General features: G+C 40.6%; 1 protein-coding gene across 2 annotated transcripts in view; it reads left to right on the plus strand.

Annotated features, from left to right (window-relative positions):
* Positions 1 to 370: 370 nt before the first annotated feature.
* The window catches only part of SINHCAF (SIN3-HDAC complex associated factor), a 32,153-nt gene continuing 10,568 nt past the window's right edge, over positions 371 to 21,955 (plus strand). The window contains exons 1-4 of one of the 2 annotated variants that reach the window (XM_075551913.1): positions 427 to 642; positions 13,939 to 14,086; positions 15,199 to 15,298; positions 18,302 to 18,428. In XM_075551913.1, the coding sequence (XP_075408028.1) occupies positions 13,959 to 14,086; positions 15,199 to 15,298; positions 18,302 to 18,428 (355 nt within the window). In that variant the 5' untranslated portion in view covers positions 427 to 642; positions 13,939 to 13,958. Of the gene's footprint in view, positions 643 to 13,938; positions 14,087 to 15,198; positions 15,299 to 18,301; positions 18,429 to 21,955 lie in introns of both variants that reach the window. The other variant, XM_075551912.1, reaches the window with a different exon arrangement.

A 21,955-nucleotide genomic window follows, 5' to 3' on the forward strand; every position in this document is an offset into this window, starting at 1 on the left:
CTCCTCGGCCGCACTGGTCTCCGACCCTTAGGAGTTTCACGGCTGAAGGCCGGGGAGGAGGACTCGGTGGCGAGGGCCGGGCGGGCTCGGGTGGCGTGGGCGCGAGCCCCGGGAGTGGCGGGGCGCCGTTGTTCCGCCGCGTGCTGCAGTTTATCCAGCTGCCCTGCGCCTTGGGGCGCGGGGGGGACAATGAGCAGCCTTGGCCGGAACACAAGCAAACAACTAAGTTGTCGCCTGCTTCCGAGCTGGCGGCGCGAGGAGGGGGTTTAAAAGGGGGAGCTGCCCGCGCCCGCGCGGCGCCCCGGGCTCCACTCCGGAGGATGCGGCGGCGACAATGAGGCGCACGCGGCCGCGGGCGAGCCAGCCCGGCGAGCAACGCCCGCTCGCCGCCGACCGCGCCCATGCAGCCCGCGGTGGCCGCTCTCGCCGGACTCTGCAAGTTCGGCCGCCCTTTTAAATCGTCACCTGTGGCGTGGCGCCGGCGCCGGGCCGAGGGCTTTCGGGGGCGGCTGAAGGGGGCCCGTTGGGGCGAAGTTGACTCGGGGCGGGCGCCGACTCCGGAGGGCAGCGCTTTTTGTGCCAGACATGACAGACCACGTGCTCCGGGAGGCGACCCGGGGCTGGGCGGACGTCCGCGTGCAGGTCCGGCTCCGGGCGAGCGGTCGCCGGGACAATGTGATGCGCGGATGATGGCGTCTCGCCAGTTTAAAAAGCAGAGTGAAAGTCGCCAACTCTGGGCTCGCGGGGCGCTCGGGCGTTCGTCCGCAAGGACACGGCCAAACTTTGCCTCCGCGGGGCCTGTTCCCGTGGGCAGGGCCGGGAGACGGGGCTCCTGACGTTGGGGGGTCGCGGGCCGGCGGCGGCGAGGCCCCCGCGAGCGGCCGTCCCACGTCCCCGTGCCGCACGGAGGCAGCGCCCGGCCGGCCGGAAAACAAAGAGCCGCGTGTGCCGCGCGGGCCCCGCCGCTCGCCGGGCCCCCGCTGGGCCGGGGCCGCCCGGGTCGGCGCCCTCGGAACTTGGGGCGAGCTGGGGGAGGGGCTTTTGTCCTTCCGCTCCGCGTGGGGAAACTTGGGCTGCGCCGCCGGGGTGGGCGCGGGGAGCGGGCGCCCACGCGGACCCCGGCCCCGGAGCCTGCTGCCGCGGCGGCCCGGGGCCCGGCGGAGCGCGGCCCGTTAGGCGCAGCCCGCGAGTGAGTGAGTGTCTGGGAGGTCTGTGGCTTCGCCTTTGAAGTCGGACTGTTGCCATGTTTGAATTACGTCAGGGCAAAGCCATGAGGAGGAACAAGCCCCGGCAGCGCGGCGGGCGGGGGGCGCGGCCTGCGGGAGGCGCCGGCCGGGGGGCGCGGGGCCCGCGGTTCCGGCGCAGGTGAGGGGCGGAGGGACGGAGGGAGGGCGCGGCGCGGCCCCGCCGGAACTTTCTTTCCGACCCGCTGGTGGAGGCGCCGGTCGGCCGCCGAGCGCGTCCGTTCGCTGGCCCCGGGGCTCGGCCGTCACCGGGGCCAGGACGCGGGGCGTCCGCGCGGCGAGCACCCGCCCGCCTCCTCAGGGCGCCCCCGGCCCGGCCCGCGAGCATCCCCGAGGACCGTGCCCCGGCGTGCGCGGCCGCCTTTGTGCCGCGCGTGGACGGGAGCCCCCGCCAGGGCCGGCCGTCGGCGCTGGTCGCGAGCGAGGTGCGGCGAGCGGTCTGGGAACTGACCCCGGCCCGTTTCTTTGTTGTTGTTTTCTCACGTGGCCACGGGCTTTGGGGACATTAGGAATGACTGGCTAACCCCACATGGACCCTGTCCAGGACAGGATTACCCCAGCCGTGTGTTCCTTCCCACCCCTGATGGTGGCTCGAAGGAAGCTTAAGAAAACGTCTTTCCCCTTAAATTTTTTTTTTAGTTTAACCTTGTCGCTAGAAGTACATAAAGCACCTGTTTTTTTGAACTGGAGTTTGCCAGATTTACCCAGTCTTTTAATACAAGCCGCAAAACGGAGCGCCATAGGTTGCTCCAACCTAGATTAAAGTCAGTTTGGCTTTGGTGACACTTAAATATAGATATAGGTAATTGGAGGACGGGATCTATTTTGACCTAAAGGTATGCCTGACTGACTCAGTGTTGATTATGCACTGTGATAGCTAGCGTGCTCTTCCAGAAGCAAACCCCGAAGGAATGGGGCTCCTTCGAGATTTTATGGGAGGTGTGAGCAGGAAGCTTCTCCAGGGAGATTGTCTAGCTACCCCTGCTCGCGTCTTCCGGGCTCCAGTAAACGAGTTGATATCCCTCTTCAATTTTCTTTTCCGGCTCTTTGTTTCTTTTGAGTAGCCCCAGGAATAGCTTTAAAAAAATTAATGCTCGTTTGACACATGGATGCATGTTCGGTATTTGGCGTTTTCTAGCAGACCCGTATCTATCGCCTCTTTTCCTGATTTCCTTGTATTTGAATCATGGTTAGTTTAATGGTTACAATCTACACGTGGTCATTACTGGAAAATACTACTTTAATGCACCGGTCCCACTCACCAATCCATACAAGTTGATACCCATTTTGTTTTTATGCTAATCCATAAACACACTGTACAGATTTTGGTTGTTTAAGTTACCAAAAAAACTGAAAGGTAACTGATATTAGTTATGTACTATCTGTACTGATATGTACTATATATACTACGTTTCCGAAGGGAATAGAAGGCAAGAATGTCAAGAAAATGAGAAACGGGATTCAGTAAAGCTTTGAGCAGTTCTTTCACAGGGAACTGCAGGTTTAAGTGCTTATGAGGTGTTTTTTAAAAACACTGAGACTCGCATGTTTTCCTTGCTTAGTATTTTATAGCCTATGTAGGGGTAGAATTTGAATATTCTAGGAAATCGAAAATAAAACATGTAGTGCTTAATGCCTTTTAATAGCTGGATGATCTACACAAATGGAGATTTCATTCATAAGGTGAGTAGAGTTGAGGATGGGGAAGTCCCAGAGATGAGTTCTGCAGACTTCCTGTGCATTACTTTTGCAGCAGTTTGTAGCTCAATAGATGTGTGTTCTAGAGGCTCAGTGGACAGCAGGCCTCAAGGTGGCTTTCATTGTACAATATTCTTCTTGATGTAGATCTGGATCTTGGGTGGGCGTTTTTTCTTCCAGGGTATAAATCATCTAGGAAATTCAAACTCAGACCGCGTGGCAGAAAAGCAGCATGATAACAATATAAAACAGGGGAAAGCTTATTTGAAACCTATATCAAGTTTATATAAGGTGGTTAGGATGGATTAATTAATTTACCTTGCCAAGTAGATTGTTGCTCAAAAAAAAATAGAAAGACAGAAATATTCTCTTACTGGGGATAAATTGCTGGTTGAGAAGGAAACATGCGTTGAGTCACTAGGCTAGTTCAGCCTTCTCCAAGGTTAGAAATTTCTTGTTAAAAAGTTGTGATCATCTCAATATACTTGCCTCCTGCAGCCTTGTAAATAGGCGAGTAACTTAATAATGTCCGTTGTTATTCTTAGAACTTTATGAAGTAGTTATTTTATGGAAGATAAAACTTAAGGCCTGATTCACTTACCCTTACCTTCTCTGAGGGAAGCATTCGGGTAACATTGAATGGAAAGAATTAGTGTTTGCTCCCCCCTCTCTTTGGCAACTGGGTTGACACACTGCCCTTTGAACTCTAGCTTGTATTTCCAATTCAGAGTCAACCACTTTATAGCATAAGACCTTTGAAGACCTAGGAAATGTCACTTCCTCATTTGTTTGTCCAAGAGATTGTCCAGCATCATCATCATGTTTTGTCTATAAGAGAAAATTTTATTGTCTTTTGAGTATTGAGTTTCTTTTTAATTGAGTGTGCAACTAAGATTTTCTGTGTTATGGAAGTAACATGGAAATGCAACTTGTTCAAGAGGGCGTTTGATTTTGAGGTGAAGATTTTTTTTTTTTGCATCAGGAACAGAAGGCACCAACACATATGCTAATTTACGTAGTACCAAATGACAATTAGCTAAAGTAATTAATTTCTTGCTTGATGTTTTTATTTCCACCTATTATAAGTTTGATTTGGTTTAATGCTTTTTGAATTTGGTTACTGTTAATAATTATGGAGCTTACATTGCTCGCATTTTGAGACTCTTCTGTTCCTCATGATTGAAATGAAGAAATTTTAAATATAGGTTGTTATAAAAGCATTTAATTACTTAGCATTAATCTTCTAATGAAAGCAATTCACATCATGTGGCTGCCCCATGCTTCAAGTAGTTAACGATTTCCATTTAGTTTCTATGTACTATAATCAGCACCTGGTTATGTGACTTTCAGGGCTTTTGTTCCTGCCCTGAAAGAGTTTACTTGCTCTTGAGCACACTCTGTGGTACACAAGCATGTGAAATAACTTTGTGTTTGATGTTTGGTTAGAGAAAGGATTTTGTTAAAAGAAGAAATAGTGGGAGGGACAAACATCCTGGTCAAAGAATGCAGGGGAAATCTGTCTCAGAAACAGCTTGACTAGAGTAGAAGTGGTGTGGCTAGGTTAGTCAAGCCACTTAGACACTCCTGGAATATCAGGATTCCAAGTTGGGTGCAGCTGGTAAGGCAGGAACCAGATCTTTTTTTAAAAAAAAAAATCATTTTATTAGGGGCTCACAGCTCTTATCGCAATCCATACATACATCAATTGTGTAAAGCACATTTGTACATTCATTGTCCTCATTCTCATGGAACCAGATCTTGAAAAGCTTTGAATTCCTTGGATGGAAAGCCATCCTTATCTTGGAAGGGATGATTATTGTTTGCATTTTATAAGATAGCACCTTTTTGAAGAGCGCAGCAGGGAAGTTAGGAGGTTCTGACCAGAGTTAAGGATCACGAAAAAGGATGAGTGGGGAAGGGGAAGTAGAAGAGCATGTGAGCCAGACAAATGAAGACGCAGACTATCTAAGGTTCTAGATAAATATCCAAACAATGTGGAGCGGGTCACAGAGGTGGAGGGAAGATTTTTGAGTGCCTGAATAGTAACCAGGATAGGTGGCCACATGAGCAGGCTTTTGTGTTTAAGGGGTAAGATAGTTTCCTGGTCAATTGGCTATATTGATCAAGAACAAAGGGGAGGCAATGGATCAGGACAGGGACATTGGAGAATTATCGATGACTGTTAACTTCCCACAGAGCTGACTGTCTCCAAACAAATCAAAAGGATAGCTGAACTGAGGGAGAGGAGACAACGGAAAGATTTGTACATAAAAGTAACTGTCAGGGCTTAGTGCCTACCCTGTGCCAGCCTTTGTTATGTGCTTTCCAGATGGATTAAAATTTTATGAGGAAAGCTGAAACAAAACCCACCGCTATGGAGTCGAAGCTAACTCATAATAGCCCTATCTATCTAGGATTGCCAAGTTTGTACATCTTTATGGGGGCAGATAGCCTCATCTTTCTCTGCTGGTGGGCTCTTGTGAGCTGCCAACCTTGGGGCTAGCAGTCCAACACTTAACCCACAGCACCACCAGGGTGCCTCTAGTTTATGAGAAAACAGGTTTATTTAGAGAGCCTGAAGAACTTGGCTGAGGTTAGGGTCAGACCGATTGTGCACTACCATACTTCAAAGATGCCATTTCCCTTTTCTTAGCATTTTGTTGAGCTTGAATATGGGAGAACTGTGTCTTAAAGGAAATAACCCAGTTTTGTGACCTTAACATTTCCCTGAAAAGGCTAAATGAACTCCTCGTTCCACAGACTAGGGTTTAAAAGAAATTCTTCAGAAATCACAGGATTCTACCTTAATTTGTTAACTACAAGGTGACTTCAAGATTTGTGGGAAAGTATGGCATTTTCCTATGAACTTTTCAGTCCCCTTCTATGTCCACTGAGAATCTGACTTTTTTCCAAATTTAAGGGGAAAAAACGGTACACAGACACTAATCTTCATATTCTTGCTTCAACACATCCTTGGAAAGTAGAAGTGAGATTGCACCCTAGAATTACAGAGGGCAAATAAAATTAGAAGTGACTTCCTATTTAGTTGTAAAGATAAAAGCAGAACTAGCCTCCAAGTTGACTAATTTCAAAGTGCATCTTTCAGCTAGTTGGGGGGTCACCACCACATGAGGGACTGTACTAAAGGGTCACAGCATTAGGAAGGTTGAGAACAACTGAGTCATTGAAGTTACATTTACTTAACTGATAACTCTCCCTTAAAAGTCGGTAACATCCGGTGGGCCTGGATTTTATTTATTTATGGATTTTATTCCTTTTCTAGGAGGTGAGCTCCAGGCGCTTTGCCAAGTGTGGATTCCTTAGGCTAGCCACCGTTCTTTACCACACCCGACTAGTATAGTTTCCTAGCAGGTTTGGAGAATCTGTTGGCAAACAATTGGGGTTCACCTTCCCTTTCTCAGTTTCACTCCAGACAAGTTTAAATTGCCCCTTAAAAGAAAAATAGTAAATTCAGAACTGTTGCTTGGGGGGGGGGGGGGGGATGCCTAGAAGTTGTCAGAGGAAATAATGGGCTTTAATTGCTCTTGGTTGTTGATGAAACCAGTGGCCTAGCAGCATGTATGCTGTCCTGTTGACGCTCTGTGAAGTGTTGCTCCAGTTACACTGTTGCTGTTTACTAAATCATGTGGTTAGAGAGCCTCACATTGACTTGAATGCTGTCAAGGAGTGGCATTACAGCAACTGGGGATCCCCTTGGTGTGTTTTTCTTTTTCTTCCATTATCCTGTCAGTAGAGTGCAGCTCCAATGAAATCCATCCAGCTCCTTCCCTTCAAAAGTGGCCCTTGGTTGCTCAGTTCCTTTTGCCTTTTGCTCACTGCTTCCTTCCCACTTTTACAAATCTTTTGCTGGTCTCGTCTTGGCTGTTTCTTTCCCATTCTGCTCTGTCTGTTCTCATTTTACTATTCTGTAGTCTCTTGGGGAGTGTGTTTCCTAATAACTGTCTTTACATCCATCCATTTTTGAGGAAGCTGTGTAAGTGCTTTGGACTTTTCAGATTCCTCTTTGGTTAAAGTGAAGATATGTGATTAAAAATCTTACTGGGGGAGTGATGCTCTTAGTTTAAAACAATTCAAGCAGCAGTACAGAAGGGGGAGTAAAATGAAAGTAAGCTTTTAAACTATTTTTTAAGTCCATTTACTTAAAGGTCACATTTTTTAAATGCTGTGGTAAAATTATTGCCATGCCTATTATGTGCCTGTTGCTTGGAACAAGACATCTTGGGTTTAGCTCCCTCTGCACATTTATTTAGTGGATGGAACTGCATTCTTTTTAAGAGCTGAAGCAATATTCTACTTAACTAGCCTGGAAATCCATAAACACTCAGGTTGCTTTCAGTTGCAGTTTTTAAAGTTTTGTATTGTTGGTAACTTTACTGCAATGCGTGGCAACCCCATGTGCAAAGAGAAGGGAATATTAACCTTCTGAATCATTCTTCTGCTCTTATCTGTTGTGGTCACTGTATTTTGAGTACCTTCCAACCTAGGGAGTTCGTCTTCCAGAACTGTGTCACACAGCGTACTATTGTGATCCCCCTAGGACAGCACTTCTCAATCTTCCTAATGCCAGGACCCTTTCATACAGTTTCTCATGTTGTGACCCCCAACCATAGAATTGTTTTCGTTGCTACTACATCACTGTAACTTTGCGACTATTTTGAATCAGGCGACCCCTATGAAAGGACCCTTGGACCTCCAAAGAGGCTGCGACCATAGATTGAGAACTACTGCCCTAGGATTTTACTATGCTAAGTTTTGGAAGTATATCTCTAGACTTAACCTTACCAGTTAGTGTGTGTAAGCTCTGCTGAAACCTGTCCATGGTGGGTGACTGCTGGTATTTGAAATACAGCTTCTCTAGCATCATAGTCAACATGAAATATGACAAACTGAAAAATGGGTAGTGGTTTAAAGGTCAAGGTTTCTTGAATTTAGAAAGAAAAAGTGGTGATTAACATAAAAGATTTTGTTACATGTTCTCTTAGTTTGTGCATATCAGAATTTCGTTGCCAAGATGGCATGGAGAAGCTGAAATGGCTTTCCTAGGCGCATAGTTAGGTTTTTCAGTTGGTTTCTGTGTCTAGTCTGTCCAGTGACATTTTGGATTTTGGAAAGGACCTTTGAATTTGAAAAAAAAAAAAAAACTCAGAAGAGAAGGATTTAGAAAGTGAAGTTGGGGGAATTTTTCTCTCAAATTATACATCCTCATCCTAACAGGTGTTAAATGTATCCTAAAAGGGACCGTCTCCATTTGAAAAGATGTTCAATTAAATTTTAAAGACAATAAAACATTCTACAGAATTAAAGTTCTTTACCTTTTTAATGGCTTCAAATTCCATATTATAAAAGGTATTGAAATCTACAACTTGCATCAGAATATTCTTACTGTTCCTGGTGGGTTAGCAAGTGCTTGGTACTTTGTAACATTTATAAGTGATCTATCATACATCATACCTAATGTTTAGGAGAGTTTCTGAAATAGCATCCCTTTTATCAATATTAGTTTTTGCTATGAAGATTGTTCCTCACATTTATATTTCATGTTTAGGAATGTATTCTATGTGTAGAATTTAAAGTTAAAGATTGTTGGTTTCATAATCTTTAGGTTAGAATCGACCCTTTGGCTTTTCGATGGACAGTGGTCACCTGCTAAAAGTATATGCCCTGTGTTTTTTTAGTAAGTTCATTAGTTATTTATGAAACTCAAAGCTTTCATGGGGAAGAAATCCTGGCAAATCAACCAAAAGAAATGTTTAGAATTAATCATTATTTTAAAATTCTGTTTCCTTTTTAAATTCCCTTTTCTTGTCTTGTATATGAGAGAGGCTTTGTCTTCGTAATTACAATGAAATAAATACTCTTACTGGTTTCTTTTTGCTGATTTATCTGTTAGCTTTGAGAGATTCCGTTTAGTCAGAACTGCAATTCTAGTGTGGATGATTTGTCTTTAACCATTTAAGAATAAAGTTTTTGTGGGTACTTAGTTGACAGCTAAACAGTCAGTGAGAAATTGCTTTATAAAAATGTAAGGTACTTTAATCAGCACATTTATTCAATGACTACTTTGTGCCAGGCACTTCCTAGATGCTGAAGTTATAGCACAATTCTTTAACCCACTGTCCTTTTTAATAGGCTTATTAGGATCTAACTCACACACCATAAAATTCACTTTTATCTTAGTTCAATGGTGTGTATTCTTAGAGTTGTGCAAATATCACCACTATTTAATTTTAGAAGATAAATGGTGGGATTTAATCAGCATCTTAAGCTCTTCCTAAATTTTGGCTTTATTTCAAAGCTTACTATTCTGATTTCCCCAAACACATACTTAAGATGAGATTGGGGTCTTCTCTCAGTCTGTAATTAGTCATCAATTAGAGGCAGATGTCTGTTGTTTCCTTTTCTGTTTTAGAACATAATGCTGAGTTATGGTGACTCCTGCGAGAATGCATAAAAGTCACAAATAGTTTAATAACTGGCTGTGTCATTTGAACAAGTAAAGTGGATTGATCCAGAAGAATCTTAATATTTCAAAAATGTGAGACTTAACAAAGAAATATGTAGTCTAAAGCACCATCAGGTTAAACATCAGCAAGCCTTGCTTTAAAATCCAGTTGTGCCCGCCTACCACCAATTCTTAAAGTAATTTAGTCTCAGAAGCCATTTTGTGACCAGGATTTTTCTCCAGAGATTAGGGATGTGTTTTGTGCTTGTTATTGTTTGTTTTTACATGAATGGAGCTGTAGATTTTGTGAAAATGCTTTCAGTTAATCTCAGTGAGTGCTCCTCAAAGCATAAAATGGTTAACCACTGCTTAACTGGGTTGCTGTAAACAAAGCTCAAAACGAAACCCCTGTGTATTTGCTGCAGATTCCCAGGTGCCTCTCAAGTGCAGGGATAAACTTAGAAAAGGTTTAATAGGTCTATTAAGTAGTCCTTTAAAAAACTCATTCTTTACTGTGCTGCTTTATGACAAGTGTCCTACCACTTCACTGCGTTTGTCACTGGGAAATGCCTACAAGAAGGTGAACCTTGGGATTTAGGTCCCACTTATTTTAGATGGAGTAGACCTGGTGATGTAAAATGTTATACATTTGGCTGCTCACTGTAAGGTCAGCAGTTTGAAACCACCAACCGCTTCCAGAAAAAGATGAGGCTTTTCACTCTCTTTAAGGTTTACAGTCTCAAAAATCCACACTGGGCAGTTCTTCCTGTCTTGTTGGGTTGTTTTCACTCACCGTTGGCTAGATGGCAGGGGCTTTGTTTTTGGCGTAGTGGTGGTTGGTTTAAAGGGTGGCTCCCTAAACTCACAGGAGCATTTCTACCCTGTTAAAGGGTCTCTGAGTCAAATCAAAAGCAGTGTTTTTGGTTTTGAGTAGTTTCAGATAAAAGAGCCCTGTTGGGAAGCGTTAGACTGCTAATTACAGAGATAGGTGTTTCCAAACTTGGTTTAGATTAAAAACAAAAAAACCTTGCTCTTAAAGATGAAGCCATCTGCTCCCTCAAGACTGACAGCCACGGAAACCCTCCACTATGAGTCCCGATCAACTGAATGGCGGTGGATAATTTTAAGAGGAGCCAGATGGTAATAGTGGTTAAATTGCCCATCTGTTGGCTAAAGGTCAACAGTTCAAATCCACTGGCCACTGTGGGGAGGAAGATGTGGCAATTTGCTTCCAAAAGGATTTACAGCCTTTGAAAACCGTATGGGGTTCAGTTCTAGAGGACCCCCATGAGTTGAAATCTGCTCTTTAGCAGTTGGGGTGGCGGGAGTTGATTTAGTTTTGGGTATTTTTGAACAGAAAAATTTTGCTACATCAAAAATAAGGTCACAAGTAGAAGGATCGTGAATCATAAAATTTGGTCCTGTTTTCCCTGACATGAGACTGTTTTGAAACAGAAGAGTGAATGTCTTAAGGGGCTGGTAAGTTTTGTGGAGGGCCCCATGAAGCCGAGAAATCACAATGACTAGTGCTTGTCTTACAGGTGATTAAAAGGACAGCCTGTGTTTAGCTTTGGCGGGAACGTTCTTTAACAGTTGGAAAAGGTGATGACTGGCATAAACCATGGTGTTCTAGTCAAAATCAGGAGCATTGAAGGTATTTTTGTGTCTTAGACATGGTCTGAATGTTAAGTGTTTATTTGGGGAAATTAGTTGGGGAGTAGGGGTAAGATATGACTCTATCTGCCCCAACAGTTTGATCTGCACCGCTGTGTCGGTGCAATGAACGAGGCTTACTTGCTGTGCTTCCTTTTGCCCTTGCTGGGTAGGGAAGCTAACATCTGGAAACTGTAAGGAGAGCTGGACTTTTGACTTTCTTGAAGGAAATCGGGAAGGTTAGGTGAAGTCTGGGGAGCTCAAAAAAATGAGTGTGAGCACAGAAGTTACATTAGTTTTGCCTTAAGATGGGAATATACAAATTAAAGCATTACCTTCTCTATTTTCTAGAGTGCTGTGTATTTTTCGTAAGCGACACCTGACTTTAGGAGGACATTTTCTCTAGTACGATGGGATTTTGTTAGTGTTAGACTTCACTCTACATTTTAAAAATCAATATTATATATTGGTTCCTTACTCATTTTTTCCTTAATTCTCATTCATTTCATTGAGCTAACACTAAGAATGTCTTTTTTTTTCTTATTTTAACATTTCTTAAACTGAGGTAACTGTTAAATGTAATTGTAATGGCCACCTGCCCTGCTTCCTTCCCCTCCACCTGCTCCTCTCTCTCCCTCACTAACAAAAACTTGGAAGGTGAGTACATAGTAACACTGTTGAAAAGGAAAGCCTCAGTGTTTGCCTAGCTCATAATTTTCTAATAAAAACATTTTAAAATGATAAAACCTTTGTTCAAATTTTAGAACTCATCTCAAAAAACAAACCCAAACACAAAAAACACCTGGATAGTTAGCTTTTGAATCATTTGCATGAATAAACTTGCTTTGGAATACAAACTAGAATTGGAAAAGAATAAGATATCAGGTAGGAGATACCCAAAGTTTTCCTTTCACTCATACATACATATTTATTTGTGAAACAAATTTAAAAGAATGCTGCTCTGTGGTCATAACTCTTAAATTTATGGGAATGTATGAGTGCAGCCACTCACCCATTGGGCTGGTCCTTTGGGGGTTCCATTTCTATGTTCATTGCCTTTTTGTAACTTCTCATAGCTTAGGTGGAATTTGCTCTTGATTTGAACTTCCCATTGATTCTTCCTTTAGTGACAATAACATTCTTTTTTTCCCTGGAGTCACTGCAAACATTTAACAGTTTCTTGGGCATCTACTCTCCACGATTCTTGATGCCCTCAGGGACCTACAGAAAACCAAAGAAGGCTGTGAAACTCTTGAGTGGCAGAACAGTAGTTAATTTGAACTCATTCTTAATTTGCCTTAATGATCTTAAAAATCCATGAATTCTCACTGCAGTTTTTAAATATTTAAAAATAATTTTATTGGGGGCTCTTACAGCTCTTAAAACATTCCATACATCAGTTGTATCAAGCATATTTGTACGTGTTGACATCATTTTCTTTTTTTAAATTGAATAAATCTTTTTATTGGGGCTCATACAACTCTCATCACAATCCATACATGTATCAATTGAGCAAAGCACCCTCATACATTTGTTGCCCTCGTCCTTCTCAAAATTCGCCTTCTACTTGGGTTCCTGGAATCAGCTCGTTTTCCTCTTTTCCCCTCCCCCCTCCCTGTACCCCCCTCTCCCCTGAACCCTTAATAGTTTATAAATTATTATTTTATCCTATCTTACACTGCCCAGCGTTTCCCCTCACCCACTTTCCCATTGCCCATCCCCCAGAGAGGAGGTTACACATAGATCTCTAAGATCGGTTCTCCTCTCACACTGCATTAAAGAAAATCATTTTATTGGAGGCTCGGACAACTCTTATCACAATCCGTACATCTATTGTGTCGAGCACTTTAGTACATTTGTTTCCCTCATCATTCTCAAAACATTTGCTTGAGATCTTGGTATGAGCTCCTCATTTTCCCCCCTCCTTCCCCCCCTCCCCCACGAACCATTGATAATTTATAAATTATTATTTTGTCATATCTTCCACCTTCCGAAGTCTCCCTTTACCTTCTTCTCTGCTGTCCGCCCCTCAGGGAGGAGGTTATATGTAGACCTTGTAATCTGTTCACTCTTCCTCCCTCACCTTCCCTCCACCCTCCGTCACAGTGCATTTTTGGGTAGTTTGCCCTCTTTTAGCAGTAGTTTAGGACCCTAAATGTAGAATTTCCTGTTTATCACTGAAAGAAATCCTCTTTCATCCTGTAAGGCAGAGAGTAGTGTACATTTGATATTAATTTAACTATTTGTATGCGTGGTATCTACAATAGTGGTCACTAAGTGTTTCAACTTGCCTAGAGAGAATCACGTTAATACAAAGGTACAAAATGAAAACATGTGCTTTTATTTAAATTTTAGTGTTTACCTTTGTGTATGAATTAATTTTTTTCAGGATTAGGGTAGGCTTTGAGATTTCCAGCTTAAAAACTATTTTAAAATTCTCTGTACAACTCTTCTGTATAAGATTGAATTACTGAATTGTAGGACATGTATAAAGTGGTAATAAAACTGTTCTAAAAAATTCCCTTCCTCCATTTTCGGAATAAATGTTAATGTAGGTTATGCGCTGCCCTGCTAACTGTAAGGTCAGTAGTTCTAACCCGTCAACTGGTGTGAGGAAGAAAGATGAGGCTGTCACCCTAAACATTTATAATCTCAGAAACCTTTCAGAGGGCAGTTCTGCGCAATCAACTTAATGACAGTGCATTTGGGCTTTGTCAAATAACTGAGCTGCTCTGCTACCAGGGTGTGGAGAAGGGAGGTGGGGGGGGTCTTCACAGGGTCTGCCACCTAGCTGGGTCTTGTAAATGCCAAGTTGCGTGGGGTTGGTTCTTGTTATATATAGCCTTCACCAACGCTGTGTCAATTCCCTTGACTTTACAGACAATTGCCCAGAAGAAAAGATGTTTGGTTTTCACAAGCCAAAGATGTACCGAAGTATAGAGGGCTGCTGCATTTGCAGAGCTAAGTCCTCCAGTTCTCGGTTCACCGACAGCAAGCGCTATGAAAAGGACTTCCAGAGCTGTTTTGGGTAAGATCATCTGGTGTGAGTGACTTGTGTGCGCACTGCTCCTTGCTTGGAGCTTTTCTTAAACATTGAAACATTTTCAAGCAAGGTGATAGGAGCAGTGTGGTAAGACCTTGATTAAAACCATTACGTGCTCTAATCTAGGCTGTTTGAATAGCATGTTCTCAAAGGGAATCGAACAATATTGACAACCTGTTTCCTTCTTGGTGTCAACCCCCCCTCCCCCCTTGGGGAACTACCAAATTAAACTGAAGCCTCCTTACAGTTACAGCTAAGTAAAACCTTTTAACTTCAGGATGTATGAAGAGAGAGGGTTTTGTTTATATTGCCTTCGTTTTTTCTCTTATGTTCCTCCAATATTTGTCTTTGTGTTGTTTTCTAAACAATGGAGAGCGTTTTAGCATAACTTGTTGATAAAGATGATATTAACAAGGCTTTAACAATTACTGCAATCTGTAAAGATGCTTTCCTTTTGCAATTTTATTCATTTGGTTTTTTGGCAACAGGCCTCTGCTTTGTAAAATAGAATTTACTTTGCAACAAATACTTGGATAAAATGTTTAATGATTCATTTCCTTGTTAGAAGTTTGTTTCATCACATTGTTTTTCTTGTTAAAGCATTTGTTAATTCTGATTTGGAGCTTGCCTTTGAAAACCACATTTTTCTTTTAATATTTTTAAGTTAAAGTTCCTAATAAACCCTCCTCAAATAAATAGTCACTTTACAATAATTGTTTTGAAAATGAACTATCATGACACTGTAAAAAATGACATTTTATCTAAAGATAGCACATCTAGTTTATGAAATAGCTGCACACTTCAAGGATAGGTAGCAGTTTAAAACTCATGGTGCTTACTGCTCAATTTTAAAAGCATCTCCCTGTTTAAAAAGGACCTTTTGCAGTACATCAAATTGAAGAACTAGCCTTGCAGAACTACCCTGTTGGATCGAGAAATGAATTATATTTTGTAAATATTATAGAAACACAAATTAGATCTAAGATTAGAAATTACATCTATAAATTATAAGTGTATCATTTCTCTGAAAAGAAATGTACTTGCAGGAATTCTTTAAGGTACAGGAGAATAATAAAGGCGTGCTATTTTCTTATCAGGTTGCATGAGACACGTTCAGGAGACATCTGCAATGCCTGCGTCCTGCTTGTGAAAAGATGGAAGAAGCTGCCAGCAGGATCAAAGAAAAATTGGAATCACGTTAGTTTGTCTTCTTTTTCTATTTTGTTGTTAGCTGCTTTTCAATAAGGTGACCAGATGTCCCGCTTTTGACAGGACAGTCCTGATTTTTAACAATTTATCCCATGGCGTTTTTTAAAAGTCCCAATTTTTGGAAAGAATTCACGACAAGCTAGGGAGCGGCAGGAGAACGGGAAGGGAATATTACATAACAGCTGCTGATTTGTTGCCCGTAGATGTGGAAAATACTGTTATTAAAATATATTCTTATTCTTATACACACTGTGCGTTGAAATGCTTAAAAAATTTTGTGAAGCTGCGGAAGTCGATTATCAGAAAATACTTGGGTACAGCGCTGGTTAGCTCTTTTGCCAGCTGCCAAAAGTATTTTGAAAATATACGATCCTTTGAAATCCTACTTTCTATCACAGGATAAATGTCCTAGAATTTTAGAAGAGTTTTTTTGTTTGTTTGTTTTTTAGAAGAGTTTTGAAAAAGAATCTTTAAAAATTTGGCTAGTTTGTACACAATCTAGCAACTCTTTTTCAAAATGCTATAAAACTTATTGAAGGTGACAAAATTTTGGTAATCAAAAGTAGCAAATCAAGTTAATAATTTAAAATCTCAGTGTCAAGAGCGGTTAGAAAATAGTTTTCTTCCGTTAACTATCCGTAAGAGTATAAGCCAACTAGAAGAACAAGGTGCAATAAATCGTGCAGATACCATGAATCATGTTAAAATATTCTATAGTAATTGCATAGATTATTTAGAAGAGGGGACGGTACATTACAGTGATACTGAACATTTTCATTGGGTTACATTAAAATAACTTGATTAGAATGATGTGCAAAAATCAATCATGTTACTCAAAATTTCCCGTATAGTAATATTTCTGAAAATGATCTTTTTAATGAGATATTATTAAAAAAACATATAGATAAAGAAAAGGTTAAATCTTGGGCATTAGCAAAAATCACAACAGAGAACAAATGGGTAGAAATATTTTCATTATTTGGAAACAAACCACATTTCATACAATAATGAACTAAAAATTGTGGAATACGCGCTGTCCTTCTGAGGAACTAATGGTGTGACTGAAGGCGTTTTTTCCTACAGTAAAGTGTGGGCACCAGAAAAATCATAATTAAGTTTGAGACTTTTGAAAGCCCTTTTTTATGTGTGAAATATAATTTAAAAAATTCTTGTGAAAATTTTCATGACCTTTTAAACAACGACCGCAATCTACTTTTAAAAAAGTTACTCAAATGAGAAATATGCCAAAGAGTAGAATAATACTATATATACTTTTTAAAATGTATTATATTTGTAAATTGTACTTATGTTGAAATTGAAAATATATATATATTACAATACTATTTTTGCGTTCTTTGAAAGTTTTTGTTGCTCCATATAGACCAAATTTTTAATCGAGAACACCTCCCCTCCCCGTCAATGGTGTCCCGCTTTACCAATGGTAAAATCTGGTCACCTTTTCAGTCAGTGATACTTTTATATTTAAAGTAACATTATTCCACACCCTCATCGTAGGAAGTATAATATATCCTTAGGGCAGAAAAGCCTGTGAAGAAAAATGCTAGTGGTTGCCAGATAAAATCATTCAACAATTTGGCATGGTAAGAAGCGAAGTAATTTTTGCATGGCCTTCCCTAAGGCTATTGAGGGCACAGAGGCTTTGGAGCCAGACCTGGATCTGAATCCTGCCCTTTTGATAACCCCATATTAACCAGATTTGGGGAAGATCACATTTGTAATATGCAAACATAATAGCTGTTTCTAGGTCTATTTTGAAGACTGAATAAGGCATTAGACAATGGGGTTTCAAGTCGTTCATGGAAAAATGGATTTATCTTAATTCTCTTTTTATACACATTTTTTGAAGCCCCTTCATGTAAAGCACAGCCCACAGCAATCACACAGTTAGATGGAAGCTACTGTTACTTTTGCTATTTATACGTTTAGTAGAGGGCTTACTGATGTGCAACTTATGTTCTGTTTATCTTTTGTTTTTCCCATGTCATTAGAATTTTTCATGTAACATGAAACAGCACTTTTATGATTTATTAATTCTTTTTTCCTGACTTATTAATTCTTATGTGTGCTAGTTACAGAGGAGTTATAAAGCCCAAAATGTTTTTTAAGTAAGCAAGTGTTTTTCTCTTCCCTTTTTCTCCAGCAGCTTTCTCACTATCCTTTGGGAATAGTGTTACATGACTACTATGGGTTTCTTTGAGTCTGTTAATTTAATAAAACAAGGTTTAAAATAATAATAATAAACACCTTATCTGGAGAAAATGCCAATTATAAGTATGAAAATGGTGGTAACCATTTTCACACATGAGTAGATCCTGCAAGTGGTGGATGTGAATGGGAAGGGTCTCATCATACCAGGGACTAAACTGCATGACACAAGCTAATCTCATCCATGTCACTGACCTCAGGGATTAAAGGTGTTCAGTCAGAGACCCTGAAGCAAGGCTTGGAAGACCTCCCTGTGGCTCTTGTCCCCCGTCCACCCCAGCTATCCTTACCCAATTACTAGGTTAGTGAAATAACGCAAAATACATAATTCCTCTTCACTTTTTCTCCTGCACCTTAAAACTGGAGTAGCAAAAATTTTACTGATTTTTGTGGTAAAGGTAGAAATCAAAGGTTTATGGAAATTTTTATAAGCTGTGAAAAAGCACCATTCTGTAGAAATCTCCATTGGTTTTACCCTTCATTTTCTTAGTTGGATCATTATGTCGAGCAAATATCCTGTATATAAATCTATTTGTTTGCATTTTTTGTCCAGCAAACTCTTAATATTAACCACTTCACAGAAAGAAAAAGATACCTAGTATTCTTTAATATTGTGATGATTCAAAAGAACACATGAACCCTTCAATACCCTTAGCCCACACTGGTTCTCAGACTTGACTCCAATCAAGTAGGCATGGGTTGGAACCAAAAGGATACACAGATGTCATTTAAAAATGGTATTAAATATTCAGTATTTTCTTCCAGGTGGTAGATGCAAGGGCAGGGCCCAGTCTAAAGACTACACTGAAACCAAAGAAAGTGAAAACTCTATCTGGAAACAGGATAAAAAGCAACCAGATCAGTAAACTACAGAAGGAATTTAAACGTCATAGTAAGTTTGAAATTGAAACATTACTACTTAGAATAACTCTTTCACTTTGGATTTTGGCTGATGTTCGAGATGGCATATGGTATGTGTTAATCTCTCTCTGGTGTATTTATTCTTCAAAGTGTGTGGGTAGGCAGTGTTGACTAGACAGGGTAGATACATTATTGTACTTTAAAACTTATTAACTCTTATTTTAAAAGTATTTTTGCCACTTCAAATAGTACTTCACCTGAATTTTTAGGTGTATTTATCTAGTTTGTTTGCCTGTTATGCATAAAGAAATTAAAGTTCATAAGTGCAGTAGTAAGGGAACATTTATCATTAGATGATCTGAGATCAAAGCCCAGGTTTTCTGGAAAGTGTTGTAAAAATCATGTAATGGAGTAAGACCAGGCTCATGGATTTTCAGATGTGTAGGACGGAGTTTGTTGTATGAAATAATGGAAGGGGAAAGGTATGACAAGTCAGTGTCAGGTTTACACACTTGGGTTCAACACCAAGTCCTGACCATAAAAGATAGGATGTCAACTGGCATTTTTTGCTCTTGCTATTTGAGGGAAGATCTATCCAGAACTCTTCTGGTGGTGGGATGTGTGGATTTTAGGATTTGGATTTAAAATTTTGAAAGGGCAATACAGTATATAGAGTGTAGATTATACAACTTCAGTATCAACCCAATTAATGTGTGTAAAGCAGCACTGTTGAATCAAACACACCAGTTTTTCTAGCAAAAATGCAGAAGTGTCACATTAGTGGAATAAAAGATTATAAATAGGCTGGCTAGCCAGGTTTGGCTACCTCTATAGTTTAGGTCAGGCCAGATTGGGGTTTATCTGTTGGTTTCTTTTAGAGATTTCTACATAATTAACCATCATTTGTAAACAATGACAATTTTATTTCTTCATAGTATGTACACCTTTTACTTGTGGTGAGAGAGGGATTTCCTTACCCAGTTCCTTATCTTAGGAGGAGTGTGCTAAGGCAATTGTGCTTATTTCAGAATGTAGAATTTTTTAAAAAGTGAGATGACCATGATTGGGTAGAGTGGGGGAGGGAAGGAGCACTATCATCTTCTGAGTGGTCTGGCTACAAAGGATTAGTATTTGACTACTGGTTGGTAGTTGGAACCTCGAGAGATCTCAGAAGACGGCCTTAGCCACATGCTTCTGAAATATTGCCAAGTCTATCTATAGTAACTAAGCAACAACCAAGCACTTCATGTAGACATAAAATGATCTCAGTTATCTCACAGACACAACCCATCTCTACTTCCAGAGTCGTAGACCAGGAAGCACAGAATGCTGACTGAACCCTGGCCTAGGTCACATGGAGGTAAATTGAGTATGATAGTATGCTCAGAGTTCTCCTGGTGGTGCAAATGGTTAAGCTTTGGGCAGCTAACTGAAAGGTTGGCGGATTAAACTCCTCCGGGGTTTCCACAGCAGACAGACCTGGCTATCTGCTTCAGGAAAGATTCTAGATGAGAACTCCCTGGGCCAAGTCACATGGGTTGCTGAGTTAAAATGAACTTGCGAGCATCAAAGAAAAATACGAATACATAGGATGGGTCATGAGTTGTTAATCAACTCTAGGACAAGTGATGTGATTTGGCCGAAATAAAGACATAAAAATCCAACGTTTCCTCTGCAAACGGCACCGTGGCACTCAGGATGTAGTGGGGCCACTGCCCCAGGAGTCAGAAGTCTGCTGCTAACTCTGCTCTCGTGCGTGGGTGATGCCAGTCAGTCCATGCAGAATTACTCTGCTTATAGATCTAATCTTTAGCTATAGTATTATATTGATAGAAAGATTAAGTAACATGAAAGTATGTGTGCTTTAATTAAACATTCTTTTTAACCAAGCAATTGCTACCAAGGAGGGCATGAGACAATCTGTTCATTTTATCTCTATCCTCCATTTTCACTGGGTTTAAAAAAAATGATTTGTTTTAGTGAATATATGAGAAATAGTAATTTTTCTACTTGTTGAAGGCTGTGGGAATTGATTTATACATTAGCTTTTCGCTTTAATAAAATGATACTTGATTAGTAAGAGCTTGAAGATCTATAGTTTTTGTTACTTATGGATCTGTGATTGATCCCAGAGTCACTTCATTAGCTATAATTTAGTATCAGAAATGGAGATAGAGAATCGAGATAGAAAGGGTTTTAAAAACAAAATGAATTTCTGTTGAATTGGTCACTCATCTTCCCCAAATCTACAGTGACTTCAGGTATTTGGAAAGCCCTGGCAAAGTGTATTTGGGCTGAGCCAGTTCTCTACATGTGCAGAGTGTTGTGCGTGGTGTTACATGACTGTTCATTGTCCCTTCAGGCTATTGAATCATTCCTTAGTGCCTTTCCAAAAGACTTTTAAGATTTCTGTACTTTGGAGAATTTCCAGACCTACACTCCTGTTAGATTTCTATTTCTTTGCTGTCTTTGTGTATATATTTAGTTGTTTTCATTTGATATATCCAGTTTCCCAGGGATTAGATTAAAACATAAAATTGCCAATTTTTTTAAGAAAAAACAAAAGTAACTATTTTTAAGACAAGGGGGGAAAAAAGAAAACCATATTTAAATACCAAAAAATTGCCAATTTTATAGGTTAAAAATGGTCAAATGGCTGCAGTTTCAAATAATTCAAAGGTAAACCCCTCTTAGCATAATGAACTTCCCTACCCAGTTAGTATCGCTCTAATGACTATTCATTATTTGGAGAATCTTAAAAAAGCATTGCAGTACACCTTTATGGCTTGCTATTTTAGAAGGTTTTTTTTCAATTTTTAATGACGTGAAGTGCTATTTATGTTTTGAAAATAATATTAAAAACAATCAAGTTTTGGATATCGATGTCTTAGATACACTGTTTTAGATACCCGATGTTTTTGTTATATATGCCCAGTTTCATATTATTTTATGTTAGCTTTTGTAAATTAAAAACTTACCAGTTCCTTTTGAAAAAGTTTTCTCTAGGCATTTTCTTATACAGCACGCAAAACTGAGTTTGACGCCTGTACGCGGCTCCACTCTTGTTTGAGATGCGATTGCAATGACTATGGAACAGCAGTGACTTAGTCTTCTGAGCCAAAAGATGGACTGACTTGTAACTTTATATGACATTTTCTGAGGGCAAAATACTAAGTCATGTTTAATAGCTAATGCAGCTGTATCCATATTTAAATATGAGTGCATATTAAATTTTTCCTGTATAAAGTGGCAGTTTTCTTTGGTTGCTTTTAAAATTTTTTTCCTTTGTTAGCACAGGTTTAATTTCAGTGTGTCTTGCTGTGAATTTCCTTGGTTTTCTTCTGTTTGGAGTTTGCTCAGCTTCTCAAATCTGTCAGTTTCCATTGCTGAACAAACTGAGTGTTTCCGGCGATACTCCTGACACTCAGCCTTCTCCTCTTTCCTGGGTTCCAGTGGCACGAGCCTTATATCTTTTGTTAAAACCCGAAGGTGTCGGAGGCTGTGCTCATTTTTCTTAACGCTCACCTTGAATAATTTCCAGGTTACTGATCTTTTCTT

Source organism: Tenrec ecaudatus, chromosome 6 (assembly GCF_050624435.1).
Source record: "Tenrec ecaudatus isolate mTenEca1 chromosome 6, mTenEca1.hap1, whole genome shotgun sequence".
Lineage (NCBI taxonomy): Eukaryota > Metazoa > Chordata > Mammalia > Afrosoricida > Tenrecidae > Tenrec > Tenrec ecaudatus.